Source organism: Acromyrmex echinatior, chromosome 17 (genome assembly GCF_024713525.1).
Source record: "Acromyrmex echinatior isolate Ae372 chromosome 17, ASM2471352v2, whole genome shotgun sequence".
NCBI classification, from domain to species: domain Eukaryota; kingdom Metazoa; phylum Arthropoda; class Insecta; order Hymenoptera; family Formicidae; genus Acromyrmex; species Acromyrmex echinatior.
In genome coordinates, this window is record NC_141868.1 from 7,965,107 (window position 1) to 7,980,000 (window position 14,894).

At 31.2% G+C, this 14,894-nt stretch overlaps 3 protein-coding genes and 1 long non-coding RNA gene across 19 annotated transcripts in view; 2 read left to right on the forward strand and 2 right to left on the reverse strand.

Annotated features, from left to right (window-relative positions):
• The first annotated feature begins 328 nt into the window (after positions 1–328).
• Positions 329–10,072, forward strand: LOC105153164 (luc7-like protein 3). Of its 15 annotated transcripts, XR_015547962.1 has the most exons (11): positions 329–703; positions 1,880–2,128; positions 2,195–2,401; positions 2,572–2,733; positions 3,229–3,422; positions 3,598–3,743; positions 3,829–3,915; positions 3,986–4,002; positions 6,097–6,162; positions 9,473–9,621; positions 9,890–10,072. XR_015547962.1 is itself a non-coding variant. In XM_087415153.1 (9 exons), the coding sequence occupies exons 1-7, from the start codon at positions 599–601 to the stop codon at positions 3,900–3,902; spliced, it is 1,137 nt and encodes a 378-aa protein (XP_087271279.1). In that variant the 5' UTR covers positions 329–598; the 3' UTR covers positions 3,903–3,915; positions 3,986–4,002; positions 4,858–6,409. The 15 variants fall into 15 exon arrangements, 10 of the variants coding, with proteins under 10 accessions (XP_087271279.1, XP_087271280.1, XP_011066163.1 ...); XR_015547961.1 differs by lacking the exon at positions 3,986–4,002 and having other exon boundaries at positions 3,829–3,939; XM_087415153.1 differs by lacking the exons at positions 9,473–9,621; positions 9,890–10,072 and having other exon boundaries at positions 4,858–6,409.
• On the reverse strand, positions 7,938–11,899 carry LOC105153163 (mitochondrial glycine transporter). 2 transcript variants are annotated; one of them, XM_011067852.2, is made up of 7 exons: positions 11,764–11,899; positions 9,883–10,001; positions 9,486–9,570; positions 9,230–9,409; positions 8,752–8,923; positions 8,322–8,578; positions 7,938–8,097 (listed from the first exon to the last, which is right to left on the reverse strand). In XM_011067852.2, the coding sequence occupies exons 1-7, from the start codon at positions 11,890–11,892 to the stop codon at positions 8,071–8,073; spliced, it is 969 nt and encodes a 322-aa protein (XP_011066154.1). In that variant the 5' UTR covers positions 11,893–11,899; the 3' UTR covers positions 7,938–8,070. The 2 variants fall into 2 exon arrangements, with proteins under 2 accessions (XP_011066154.1, XP_011066160.1); XM_011067858.2 differs by lacking the exon at positions 11,764–11,899 and adding an exon at positions 11,426–11,658.
• The window catches only part of mRpL23 (mitochondrial ribosomal protein L23), a 111,150-nt gene continuing 107,941 nt past the window's right edge, over positions 11,686–14,894 (reverse strand). The window contains exons 5-8 of the transcript XR_015547963.1: positions 13,501–14,144; positions 13,199–13,396; positions 12,882–12,997; positions 11,686–12,062 (exon numbers count right to left, since the gene is read on the reverse strand). The gene's annotated coding sequence lies outside the window, so the exon portion shown is untranslated. The remainder of the gene's footprint in view (positions 12,063–12,881; positions 12,998–13,198; positions 13,397–13,500; positions 14,145–14,894) is intronic.
• Positions 13,686–14,284, forward strand: LOC147906974 (uncharacterized). The gene is made up of 2 exons (XR_015547967.1): positions 13,686–13,826; positions 14,038–14,284. It is a non-coding gene; the product is annotated as an uncharacterized LOC147906974 (long non-coding RNA).

A 14,894-nucleotide genomic window follows, 5' to 3' on the forward strand; every position in this document is an offset into this window, starting at 1 on the left:
ATCCTTCGTGCACTTTTATACACAAAACTTCTACGATAAATAAGTCCGTATTAAACTAAAGAACACGTAAATTGAGCATTCGTACATATTCTTTTGTTCATAAATAAATTAATTACAGTTAAAAAAACATTGATTACTTAATGGCTTCATTTTCCCAAATAAAGCACGTAATACAAATGCATAAATTCGAAATGGCCGCGTTTTGCGAGTCAAAAAATGGATGCGAGTTTGCTGCACTTTATGGAGATCTAGTGATTTTATAGAGATCTAGTGATTTTATAGAGATCTAGTGATTTTATAGAGATCTAGTGAATTCGGTCTTATTCGCCGCCTAGTGGCGAAACGCATAATCACGTGCAGTTTCGCTTCGCAATTGTCGACGTCGTAAGCGCGTTGCTGTTGTGTTGTGTCTCGTGATTGAATCCTATTGAGAATTGTCGAAATTGTTACTTTGTATTGCCGTGCCTCGCCATTAAGAGAAGATTCTTTTTATCTCGCGGCGAATCTTCAGCAGCTGCAAGATTTTTAACGTGTGCATCCTATGTATGCGGATTGACATCGCAATCAGTCACGATTGCCGTAGTGTGATCAAAATAAAATGGCCGCCGCTGCGGCTGCCGCGCTGCTCGATGAGCTTATGGGCAGGAACAGGAATGTCTTGCCCAATGAAAAGCCCAAGGAGCTCAATTGGGAAGATCCCGAGGTGAGTCTGCGTTGATGTTAGGTGTTTTCGAACCTTCGTCAGATATTCTGCAAAATTCCTATTTTTGATAATTTTTATCTTTCCTCTCATTAACCCATCTTTTTTGACAATGGCATTTACCTTCATTTGACATCCGCGAAAAATCTCAAGATTCTAAGATGCAAATCACGAAAATTTGTATAATTGAATATTTAAAGAAGGTTGGATTGATGTACTCTGATATTATCATAAAATTTTATAAAATTAGGCTTTGCACACAATGAAAAAAATATTAGAGAAATAAAAAAATAACAAATTATAGTATTTAATTTTTTATTCTTATTTTTTATTTCTCTAATATTCTTTTTATTAATATTTCTTTCATTGTACACAGAGTCTTAATTTAATTACTCCTTTAACTTTTTCTAAATTTTATTGTCTTTTAAATTCTCTTAAAGCTTGGAAATATCGTATATCTGATAAGATTTTATCTTATTTGTAATTAGAAAATACAATCAAAACAAAATCTATATGACTACAAAGTTTGAATTTAAAAGTAAATATTTACAAATTGATCTGAGAAAAGTTTTATGAATTTATTACTTTTTTGGAGCTAAATCATGGAGAGGAATAATGGAAAAATTTATTAATTATTGTTAGAACTAATAAATTTGTACTTTTATCTGCTTTGACTATTAAGTCTTTAACTGATTGTTTATTTTTATTTTAATAAATTTGTCTCATTTTTCTTTCAAAATTATAGTCTTTATTTTTTTCTAAGAAATTTATTAGCTTAACTTAAGGTAATTTAAGCTATATTTAGACATATTTTTTGGAGTAAAAAGATGTAAAGAAATAAAAAATGTAACAAAGAAATGAATATCAAAAATTTTCAGATTATTTATAGTTTGTTTTATAAATAAATATATTTAAAATAAACTGTATTTATAGTTTATTTTTTTTAAATATTAAGTGTTAAGGATAGTTTAGGAGTGCTTTCCAGCAAGGACACAGTCAGACACTCTGTAACACAGAATTGTTTTTCATCCTTGTTTAACATAAGCAAACAACAAGAGGCCTGTTCTTTTTGACTAAACTTTTATTTTATTAATTAAATTTTATTTTAAACTTAATTATTTTACATTAATTTATATTTATTTAACTATGTTAAATCTATGGAATGGTCTTGTGTTTCAGTTTTGTAAGCTGTATCTGGTAAAATTTTGTCCCCATGATTTATTCGTTAACACAAGAGCGGACTTAGGTGCATGCCCCAAGGTACACGACGATGAGGCCAGGGAATTGTTTGAAAAGGCACCGCATTCGTATCGTAAACAGCAATACGAGGATGAGTTTATCAGGTATTGTCAGAGTATGTTAAACGAAGTGGAGAGAAAGATCATAAAGGGAAAGCAGCGATTGGCACTGATTGGGAGAACAGAAGCAGTAAGTTTCATTAGAAGATCAGATTGTAAGCGCAGAGTTGTAATTTAATAATTCTTGTGCGTGTAGCCGACGTTAACGCCAGCCCAAACTCAGAGGAATGAGGAACAGATTGCTCTACTAACAGAGAAAATAAATAAGTTGGTTGAAGAAGCTGAACAAAGTGGAATTCAAGGTAATGTGGAGCAAGCACAGGGCCTAATGCGTCTTTGTGACCAGTTGAAAGAAGAGCGCGAAACTCTGAGGAAATCCAATGATAACAGTCATTACAACCAAGTGAGTAAACATGTGTGAAACAAGTGAGAAACAATTGTTTGAATTTACAAGTTAGAACTATAATCTATAATTAATTTCTAATTTCTGTAGCTTTATATGTAATAATTATAAGTAATTGTAAATAATTTATTTGCTACTTGAATTCTTATACTAATTCTGTTAATTTACAGACTGCTGAGCTAGCAGCCGCACAGGAGAAACAAATGGAGGTATGCGATGTATGTGGTGCATTTCTTATCGTGGGTGATGCTCAACAGCGGATTGATGATCATTTAATGGGGAAACAACACGTGGGCTATGCCAGGCTAAAGAGCGCTCTTCAAGAGATTATGGTAGAGATATTTTTTTAACATTAAAGTTCCTGTTCCTCACTGCTGTCTTGGAATGTGGCATTAGAAGCAAGGAAATATAATAAAAATTCGATAATTCTTCAAAATAGCTCACCTCCGATTTCGATGAAATTAGGCTCATTCGACGTGTTTTTGTATAAAATGAAAGAATCTGGCAGAAAAAAGTCCGGAACTGCTCTACGAAGCGAGATACTGAGCGTTAAAGTTGACAATTATTGAAGTCAAGTCACCTTCGATTTCGATGAAATTAGGCTTTTGCGTAAAATGAAAGAATTAGCTTTTTTTCTGCCAGATTCTTTCATTTTACGCAAAAATGCAAATGACCCTAATTTCATCGAAATCGGAGATGAGGTAGCTATTCTGAAGAATTACCTAAAATTCCTACAAGTTATATTTGAATAGAGTTATAGTGTTGATTGAACAAGAATCTTAAATATATCTTCGAAGTTGAAAACTAAATTAAAATTGTATCTACAGAACAAGCGTGAGAAGGCACGCGACGAGAAAGAACAAAAAAGAGAGGAGGAACGGAAGCAAAGAGCACGAGCGAACGAAGAGCTCGATCGACGGCGGAGAGACGGCGACAGAGAAAGAGATCGCGACAGAGAAAGGGACAAGCGTCGCAGACGAATGGATGATGACAAGAACCGCCATGATTCGGGCGGTCATAGGTAGAAATTTCTACATATTATGGCTTTTTTTTTTTAATTTATTCTAAACTTTATTCAGAATAGTATTAGAATATTTTATCAGGATAAATATCGATTAGAATTTTTATACATTTGATAAAAATTGTTTCCAATTTAATTTCTAAAGGATCTTTTCTGTTGTATTTTTACATTCTAGCAGAAATATGATGTTCAAGAATCGAATGAGCCAATGTAACGGGGATGTTGCTTATTACAGAAATTCTAGGCATAGAAGTAGAAGTAGATCGCGAGATAAACATCATCGAGATGAAGATAGCCATCGACGTCACGGTCGAGATAAAGGTGAGTGATAATGTTCACAATTATAATTTATATATCAGACATTGTGTTTTTTAGAATGATGCAATGACAATAATAATGATTTCAGGGAATCGTGATCATCGTAGTTCCAGCCATCATAACCGTCGCCGTCATCGCTCGCGAAGTCGAAGTCACAAGTAACTTCTCTTGATTGGTTAGTGAGTGAGAAGTAAGCCAGGTATGCACCAAACAATATAACCATATTCGTCTCAATTACTGTACAGGTACTCTCTTGATCCAGGTGAGTTGCCATTCCGATGCACATAATACATATACATGATAATATAATCTGTGATGTTTGAAGCGCCGCGTAAGTCACACAGCAAGTTCATCTCACTCTCTCTGAAATACACTCTGTTTCTCTCCGCCTCTCTCTCTCTCTCTCTAATCTTCCAGAATAGTCATGCTTTCATGAAAAATGAACGCGCCATATTATACAATTCGAGGAACAAATTATGTTCTTTCGTTTTCCTTAACATCAAAATTTGTTAGTGACGCAATCATATGTATAGAGCTGGGAGATCAATGATAAAATGTACAGAATGTAATAGGTAAACTTATTATTATATAGAGTGTTGTAAATATATTATATATAAAGACAAAATGCTTTTGTGTATGATACTGTGATATTTGTAGAACTAAGATCGAGAAAATTAAATTTAAATTTGTTTTCATGGTCAAGTTTTTATGTTTCAATTACACCATTGTAATGATTTTTAAAAAAATTGAAAATACATTTATGCATATAATTTTTTTTAAAATTCTTTTCTAAATTTAATTTTTTCGAGCATTTAATAAATTTATAATAAAAAAATCTTTAACAATATAAAATTATATTATTCTGGAAATTATTGTAATAATTAGGAAATAAATTTGTATAAAATTTAAATTTACAATTTAAGTAAAAATGGCAAATTTTTAATCACTATGTGTGAAAGTTTAATTTTTTTTACATACCTCTAATGTCATTCCGAGCATTTTCGATTTATTTATGAAGTAAGCTGGGAGGAGGTATACCTATGCTTGCTTTTATCAGTTATTAACTCTGTATCCAAGCAGCACAAAAACACAAGTTCAAGATTTCGTTTTTTTCCAGGAAAAACCCGCGAAGGTCTATGGAATTGTGGATATGCGCTTTCAAGATGAATCTAATGAATGTGAATAAATACAATCAGGTTGAAACTCGTCCAATATAATAGATTCATAGTGTTTACTTAAAAATAAAACGAATTGTTTCTATAAAAAAAAATACAGCGTTTTTCTTTTTATTCTAAGTAGTCTTGTCGCGTTTTGTTTTTAGATAATTGATTTCGAGGTTTACTCTTCGAGAATTTATCTTGCTTTTTCATGTATTTTGTAAAAGGTCATCGTACTTCTTATTGCGATAATATAAATTCAAATCTCGGTAAAAGCTGATAATTTTGAACTTGACTCTTTTTGCTTCTCGGGCACAAGGTTATCTCTGTAGATTCGTTAATGCCGCAATCTTGTTTACGCGTCATTAACGAGAGAGAGAGAGAGAGAAAGAGAGAAAGAGAGAGAGAAAGAAAGAGATTTAGTGGTTTAGTGTGGAGGGGACACAGCTCTCAGCTCTGCCCGCTTCATAGAGCTTCGTCCACGACTGCAAATGCACGAGTGCACAACTGTGAGTGCGCCCTGCAAACGTGTGACTGTGACTATACGAACCTCTAGCTTCTGCCACGCTCAATTGACGAGGTATTTATGCCGGAATGATAATATCAACACATGTCCTTCTGCCAGGAGAATTAGCTCTTTGTTCTTTTGAGATCCTTGGCTAGCTAAGGTTTAACGATTTTTGAGATACAAAGTTTTAGACATGGATCTTCAAATCGCTGATATTTAGGATCGTGCACATTTGTGCAAGACCGACATTAGTACTCTACCATTTTTATCAGGAAATAAAATATATTCAAACAAGAATGCTACTCTTAGCAGAGTTAATAGGAAAAGAAATATAGGTAATTATAAGAGAGAAATGTATACCTGATTTTTATTTGTAAAAAATATAATATCTATTTTAAAAATTAGACTTAAGAGAGCATTGATAATTTAGATATTTCGTGAATGACGAAAGTCACCAATCTTCCCTCCCTCCACAGACAATAGAAATTAACTATCTGCGTATTTTTTGTATTTCTCATCGGAGAGATTTAATTGATAATTAATGAGGACCTCGTGCGCTTGTTAAACAAACACACAGTCGACAGTGGGACAGGATTTTGCTACCAAGATTATCATTAAGCAATGTTTGGCTATTACATTGTATTTCGGTACCGATGACATTTTTGTTAAAATTTGGATTGTCTACTTTCAGGAAGAAGAGAAGAACCAAGAGCGACTTCCAGAACTTGTCCAAGACAGCGTTTAACATATTGTTAAGGTAAAGATTTTGCATAATCTTAACAATAAAAAAAAGAGTGAGAGAAGGGAGGACAGGTGAAGAAAATATTTGCGTTGAGATCACAGATATACCAGAATCGATATAAATCGTGTTCAAAGCAATTATTTTAGACCATCCATACATAAACAGAATGATCAGCAAGGTAAATTGTACAATTTGTATTTGCTGTTATAATAATAATACTTGTAAATTGTTATTTAGAATTAATAAAACAATGCCCCACATATCTCTTTGTTTGCTCTACTTTTTATTTATTTTTTTAATATACACTTTAGTATATATATTGAAAGTGTGCATTAATTTTAAAGGATTTTTAAGAGATGGCGTAACTAATACTATCGCGTTGAGCCATATTGTTGCTATCTTCATCTTCAAAGCATCATTATGTGGCTTTAGTTTTCAGTATGTGTCATTGTGCCGAAGTGTAAACAATATTGTTTTTTTGAGCATTGAATATGTCGAATTTTGTGCCAACAAAACGCAATTTGCTTTTTTGCTTCCATTTGAAGAAAAGTGCTGTTGAAACAAATGCTGTCGGAAGCTTATGGTGATTATACTCCATCGATTTCAACATGTGAATACTGATTTCGACGATATAAAAAGATAATTTGGCACGAAAGACAAGGAATGTCCAGGCCCGAAAAAGTTGAAGATGAGGAAGTGGAAGCTTTACTCGATCAAGACCGGAGTCAAACGCAAGAACTTGCAAAATCATTAAATGTTGAACGATTAACGATTTCCAGACGTTTGAAGGCCACTGGAATGATTCAAAAGCAAAGAAATTGCCGTATGAGTTGAAGCCAAGAGACGTCGAAAAGCGCAAAATGACCTGTGAATTGTTGCTTCAAAGACACAGAAAAAAAGTTTTTGCATGGTATTGTGACGAGTGATGAAAAATGGCTACGATAATCCGAAGTGCAAAAAATCATGGTGCAGGCCAGTAGAATCATCAACATCGACAGCAAAGCCGAATATTTAAGCTCATGCTCTGTATTTGGTGGGATCAGCTGGGTATAGTGTATTATGAGCTGCTCCAATTCAATGAAACCATCACTGGGGAATGCTACCAACAACAATTGATGCAATTAAGCCGAGCATTGAAGCAAAAATGGTCAGATTACGCGAAAAGACACGACATAGTGATTTTTCAATACAACGTTCAGTCACATGTTGCGAAACCGGTCAAGGAAACGTTAGAAGCGCTTAACTAGAATATCTTATCACATCTGCCGTATTCTCCAAATATTGCTCCTTCTGATTATCACCTATTTCGATCAATGACTCATGGCTTGTCTGAGCAGCGCTTTCATTCTTATGAAGATACCAAAAAATGGATCGATTCGTGGATCAAAAGATGTGTCGTTTTTTCGACGTGGAATCCACCTTACCAGAAAGATGGGAAAAAGTGGCTAACGATGGACAATATTTTGAATTTGTAACTATTTTTTTACAATAAAGCTGTATTTTTACCAAAAAAATCCTTTAAAATTAATGCATACTTCTGATATACACACACACACACACACACACACACACACATATAATATATATATATATATATATATATATATATATATTGCGAGCATATGTGTGTGTGTGTGTGTCGAAATAAATGTAATTATTTAATCTTTACATCAGTTTTTTATCGTAATTGTTAAGTATGGAATTAATTAGATGAATAAAGGATAAACAAATGAAGTACAAAGTGAAAAATCTGTATGAGAAAGATAATGATGTATAAATACATAATTACATAAGCTTATGAAAATATATAATTTATTACATATTACAAATAAATTACTTAATAATACATAAAACAGTCTATGCTAATACTGTACATCTTCTTCTGATATAAAACAGTTCTGATATATAAGCATAACAGTGTATTTATTTCAAACCAATTTGCCTTGTAACCTGGATAATACAATAAAATATACATTATTAATTTAATTAGCTTCACAATTATAATTTTTTATGTAAAATATATTTGCTAAATAAATATATAATTCTTATAAAATTTTAATATTTAATAACAATAATAATTTCTGCAAAATTCGGAAATTGAATATCATGTGATCGTCACATATCATTTTCATGTGATCGTAGCGAAATCTTTATTTGACAATAGATCGACTTACCTGTTCATACACAGTCCAAGCCATAGTAGTCATTAAAGTCCGCCTCAGCATTCTAGGAATGATACCCTTGAAATATCCTAAAATGCCATACTTTTTATAAATGAAGAATGTTGCGTGACAGATACCATGGAATTCATTCGGGTACAACTGCATCTTCGTCTTGATAACATCCGGCGGTTGCGTCACTATGGACGCTAAAATTCCAGCCAGGATTCCGCAGCTAAAGTGTATCGATGTCGACGAATTGTTTGTCGCTCCTGCAAATAGAAAAATTTGTTATTGTTCAACGAGATATCGACATGCATGCTTAATGTAATCTGATTTTTTTTTATTTAAAATTATAGGGATATCGACAAGTTATTAACAAAGTCACAAATAATTTCATAATTTTTATGTAAAATATTTTTTAATATATCGCTTTGAGGAATACCTGTATTGGCAGCCGCGTTTTTTAATTGGGTGTAAAACATGAGATATAAACCACTGTAAGGTGCATCTCGTAAAAGGGTAGGAACTAAACCACTTGATAAACCTCTTATCCCCTCTTGCTTATAGATCAACGTAAGAGCTTCGCTGATACTGTTGTACTTGTAAACGCCACTCTGCAGAATACAGAATTATATTTATATAATCGGCTTGAATTTCGTTTTGAAAAAATCAAAAAATATCATCGAATCCTCATATAGTCGAAATTTATAAAATATTTTTAGATATTGTCATGCTATTACAAAAATATATATTAATAATGTTTAGGAAAAAACTTTTGAGTTTTAGAATTTTTCTTTCTTTTTCTATCATTTTTTCAGCATTTCTTTCCTTTATAATTTAAAAATGCCATTATGTTCTTTCATGCTTTATATTCTATTATTATTATTATTATTATTATTATTATTATTTTCTGAACGTACCTCAAATCGAGTCTTCACGACGGTGATAGGAATTAGCAAGGCGCCGGACATGGACCTTGCGGTAATGCCCAAAGAAATAGCTTGCAGAGCCGTCAGAGGTTCTTCAAGATTGAAAGTGTGTTTCAGCCAGTGTAGCGATGAAAAATACAAACCCACACCAGGAATTACTCTAGTTATCGACTACAATTAACCATTATGTTGTTATATTAGTGTGAATAACATTCAATTCATATTAATTTTCAGAACGATATCTTACCGGTGTCATGCCCTTCCAGAGTCCGAAGATATTTTCCTTCTGAACGATGTGCGCCACCATGCCCAGCATTCCATTTTTTGGTGATCTATTAAGAAATCCGAAAAGTTAGTAATTATTTGAAAAATAGAAGCTTAAGGTAAGTTTTAAATTTAAATTCTTAAATTCGTAAAAATAAAAAAGTATTAAATTTTAAATTAATAAAATTAGTTGAGCCAAAAAATTAAATTTAAATTAAGTAAAAGATGTAATTTTGAAAAATTTTAGAAATTAAATATCAAGAGACATCAAATTATTTAAATTAAATCTTAAGAATTTTGAGAAGAAAGAGGACAAATTCTGATTATATATTTAAAATAAAAGTGTCGATTTTGTTTACAACAATGTACTTTAATCTTACCCGACAGGAGCATTAATTCTGCTCTGAAGTCTAGTCTTCACCAAATCCAGCGGTTGGAAAAGGATCGTGGAGAATGTCCCGGAGAACGAGCCCGCCAAGAAAGACTTTAAAATCGGGTACTGCAAAATACAACATAGAAAAACAATGAGAAAAACAATAAGAAAAACAATAAAAATTTGAATTTATTGTCCATAGGATAAATTATTTTACAACTCTCCTTAGAAAAATTTATTACTGTAAATAACAACAGTGCTTTTGATACTCAAAATAAATAGTTAACCAATTTAATACTTATAGTATTAAATTTTTTTAAGGATCGTAATCTCTGTTTCATCGTCTATCTTCAACGATAGATTCTCTAATTCATATCTTAATTTCTAAGAAAAATAAGTCCTAATAAAATTCTAATAAAAACAGGATTTTCATTGAAAATTGCAGACGTGTAAACTAATCTATTGGACTTCAGAGCCAAGCTCAATCGTTGCGAGTATTATAAATTATTATATCTCTCGTCGCACGAGTTCGCTCACGTGCGGCGAAAGATCTCGGCCGAATGCATGATATCAATAATTATCGTTATAAAAAGTGACCCGGGGTTATCGTCGCGTGGCAAACAGCTATTTTTTTTACGAGGGGACAATTTAATTTTATATACGAGTTTTTGTAATAAGACATCGCGTGATTTTTGTCAATATTTGATGATGTTAACATCTTGCGTCACAGGAGTATCTATTTGTTTTCTACTTTTTGCTTTAATAAGGAGGCAAAAACAGTTTCGTCAGAACTCTGAACTCCTCTTAACGTAACTTTGTCATCACGCACGTATCGAACGATATAATTTAATAAATCGTTTAATGATTTATCGGTTGCTCTTTGTCAACTCCTTCGCGGGAGGTTTGTGATTTATCTCTTTATTAATAATTTTTAAACGTTCTTTTTAGTAAATTATTTCTACGAACGTTACGTTATAAAATTATATTTCAATTCTACGAATAGAAGAGAATAATCATTTCTGAGAAGTGTTTTAACGTACTGTGCAACGATAGAGTTTTCCTTAATTCCGCCATTGGAAAATCTTAAGATAAGATATATTTGTCTAAAGATATACAGTAGGTATAAAAAAAAGTACTTGCATATCTTGTCTTTTTTGTGTGATAATTTTATAAAAGAAGATTCTAAAACACTTTCAAATATATATATTTTTTTCATTTATATTCCATGTAGAACACGAAATCATAATAAGGGCTTAAATAAGAATTTATAAGTGAAAAATAAGTTCATGATGACGTCCTGTGATATCATTCTATCATTCTACCTGATATATTGTGTAAAATATTTCGTAATGACAATTATATAATATTTGTTTTTGTGCCAAGACGTCTCAAAAAGAAGTGTACAAATATTTTTTACCCATGTAGATAATGTTTATTTAAATACATATGTGAAATAAATTCGAGATATAAATTTACAAGTCAATTCTAAGCAGAAGCGTAAGACTTCTATAAATTAGTTTTCAATCAAAATTAATTTGAGTAATACTTACAGTTCCCAGAGCTTCCATGATTGTATAAACTTATATTCACTGCCGAATAATCAAATTTCACGATGCAAAAGCTATATAATATGAATATATTCAAATATTCACAAAATTATGATCAAAAAAAAAAAAATACTAAAAATTCCAGTCAGATCTAATCTATTAATCAATGTAATCTATTAATCAATTATACACTCGGTTATTAAAATCAATTTTTACTTATTTCACAATTAATGACAAACACGATTGTTTGAAAGATGGAAAAATTTTCCTTTCTATAAGGTCTCTTTGTAATGCTGGCACGATACTGACTCACGCTTGAAATGTGCACCAGCTATACATACATCCTCATTTATCTTTGTTTCTCCACTGTTGAGGTCAATGGGGTGATCCCTGCATATCGGGGCATGCTCGTGCCAGATAAAGTTTCCAGGCTTATCGGCGGACAAAACGTGATTTAAACGTGACTTCATTCGAAAACGTGAGATGCACTTTATGCTGACGTAGATCACCCCTCATCAGATGACCCTGTGTTTTTGTTCTTCCAAAAACGGTCTGATTCATTCCTCGTTGAAGTTTTGCAGTGTTTATGGAGAGATATGAGATGAATGAGTACGTTTCTTTCCACTGAATTCGTCTGCGTCTATCATAGAATCATAGAATTAATTAATATTTGTAATCTTTAAGACAATGAGAAAAAAATATAGCTCTAAAAAGTCACAAAATTATGAAAATAGAATAACAGAAGTAGTGATTATGTGAAAAAGGTTCTGATGTTTAGATACATCTGCATCTTCAACTGTTGTGGTTGCCTTCAAATTATGAGACAAAATTAATGTTTTGAATGCATTTTTTTATGAGACACATTTCTTTCAAAAGTATATTTTAAATGAATCGAAAAGAGAAAATTAAAATTGCTAAATACATCTACAAGATCTTTCGTTTTATCAAGAGCTATCTTTGAAGGAATTAAAGCAATTTTTTAATGCAATTTATTTGTGAATTAATTTCGTCAAAATTACAAAAAAAGCAATCAATAATAATATGTTCTACTAAACTAATAAAAATATCAGAGCTGATAAAATGATATCAGAGCTGATAAAATGGTATAACAGATGAGAATAACAGATGAGAATATCGGAAGCCAAATATAATCAGAATATTTGAAAAGCTCGAATGATTGTAAAAGAACAGTTCTTATTGCGTTATTTAATTATGAATATTTATTTTCTAAAGATTAAGGAATTAATCATATATCTTGAAAATTACAAAAGTTAGCAAATTCACAGATGCTGACTAACAAAATGATCAATATTTTGAAGAATTTGCTTACTTTTATAATTTTTACCTCATTTCAAGATACATAATTGAAACAGTCCTGAACTTAAGCTGAAGTACATAATATTACAAATTAAATTGACCAATTTAATGATACTGATGCTAATGAGCATCTTTAAAATACCTGGCTGGAATATTTTTCACAATAAATTCGTTATAGTATTGTTATAGTATTGTAACATTTGAGTAGATAGGTGAAGTGTGGTCACAGCATTTCAGATAATTTTCTTTAAAATCATCCTAAAAAAAGGAAAATAAAAAGTATTGAGAGATGCTAAGAAATCTTAAAGTTCGCATTATTTTTATATGCATTTATTTCGTAAAAGGATATAACTAACGTAAATTTAATTTAATATTTATATAATATATTATAATAGTATAATAAAAAATATAAACAGAATTAAAGTTTTTATTATCGCCTAATATAATAAATTAATTAACCTGTTGTTAGATCTGTTCTTTTTAGCTAAACTTTTTTCTCTCTCAACATTTGCATTGGAGAAGAAAAGAGAAGATGAACCATGCAAAGAAGGACAAACTTCTTTTTGTGCAAAATATAAGAAATAAGTGCAACTTTTAGGTTCTGCAAGATTTCGCGTTACAAATTTTTCTATGTACTTCTCATAATTATGTAATCTTCTAAAAATAAATGAAATATTTAACAGATTTTTTTAGTCTCAACATCTAAGAGCAAATGTACTGCAAATGACTGATTTCTAGAGAGACTGATCATTTTTTCGCACCTAAGGAAATCTGGAGTTCAACTTTTGGTGATCGCAATTAAAACGAACAGATCCACATTGTTCCACGTCTACCAGATCTATCTCGACCATCTACGAAAGAGAGATGATTGATGATCGTTCTGTCAATCATGAATACTTACTCATCGACGAAATTCCACTTGCGTCGTCAACAAAGCACAAAATGACGAAAATGACGAGCAAGATCTACGAAGTTGCGGAAGGTCAACTGAACGAAGATCGCTGAACGAGAATAATATGTAGTTATCGCGCAACGATCACGCCACGATTATTGCGTTTCCACTTAATTTGGACTGCAACTGACGTAGGTAACCTATTTGTTTGGAAATCGCTTATCGCTGAGCAAACAAGATTGGTGTGATCTGCCATGATTCTCGTAAATCGCTTTCGTTTAAATCCACGTGATCGTCTCATCTTTTTTAATCTTTTCCTTTAATTTGCTTCGAAATGCAATTCTCCGAATTGCACTTTCCGACACTTTCTGCATTGCAGATGACACGATGCTTTTTTTTTCTATAGAAGGCTGATTTCTCCCAGCTATCCCTCGCGGATGAATGGATTCATTTTGATCAATTCCAATTGCAACAGGTGGAAAAGGACAATCGAAAACAGGTATAGAGATTTATCTGCAAAGCAAGAAAATATCATCCAATTTCGAATCTGGAATAAAGGATATATTATAAGGTGTTCTGTATTGTAAACAATTAAATTTTTTGTATTATATATAGAAATAAATTTGCTATATAAAATATCAATATTTCAAAAATTTTGTTAGATTTATTATATTCGACAATAAAATTGATATATCGAATCTATTAATGCGCTTTTAAGATGTTTACTTGATGCTTTTAAAATGATAGAAAAAGAAGAAATTGTACTTATATCTTTGTCTACATATTTTTGGACAACTGGATATATCGATAAAACAGCGTATTTATAAAAAATTTGTTTTATTATTTATTTCGTGTAAAAAAATTTTTATATTAAAATTGATATATACAATTTATTATACCCATTTTCACCAATGTAGATTAATTTTAATCTCTGTTCAACTTGTATTCTTCATCTACTTTTTCTAAGAATTTTAAATTAAAAATGTTTTAGCAACTTAAAAACGATAAACTAGAAAAGTTGCTGCATACTGAAAGACTTTTTCTGAAAATTTTCTATAAATCGAATTGGAACACTTTTCAAAAATAAGACAGTCTACATTTTTTCTTAGAATTTTTCGTTTATGTGAGTTTTAAGATTGATATTCTAACAATAAGATTTTTCATGATTTAAAAAAAAATTTCTGAAAAAATTCTAAAATTTACACAAAAATTCTAAAAAATATGTATAACAAATTCTAGGAAAAATTATTCTTTTGTTTATCT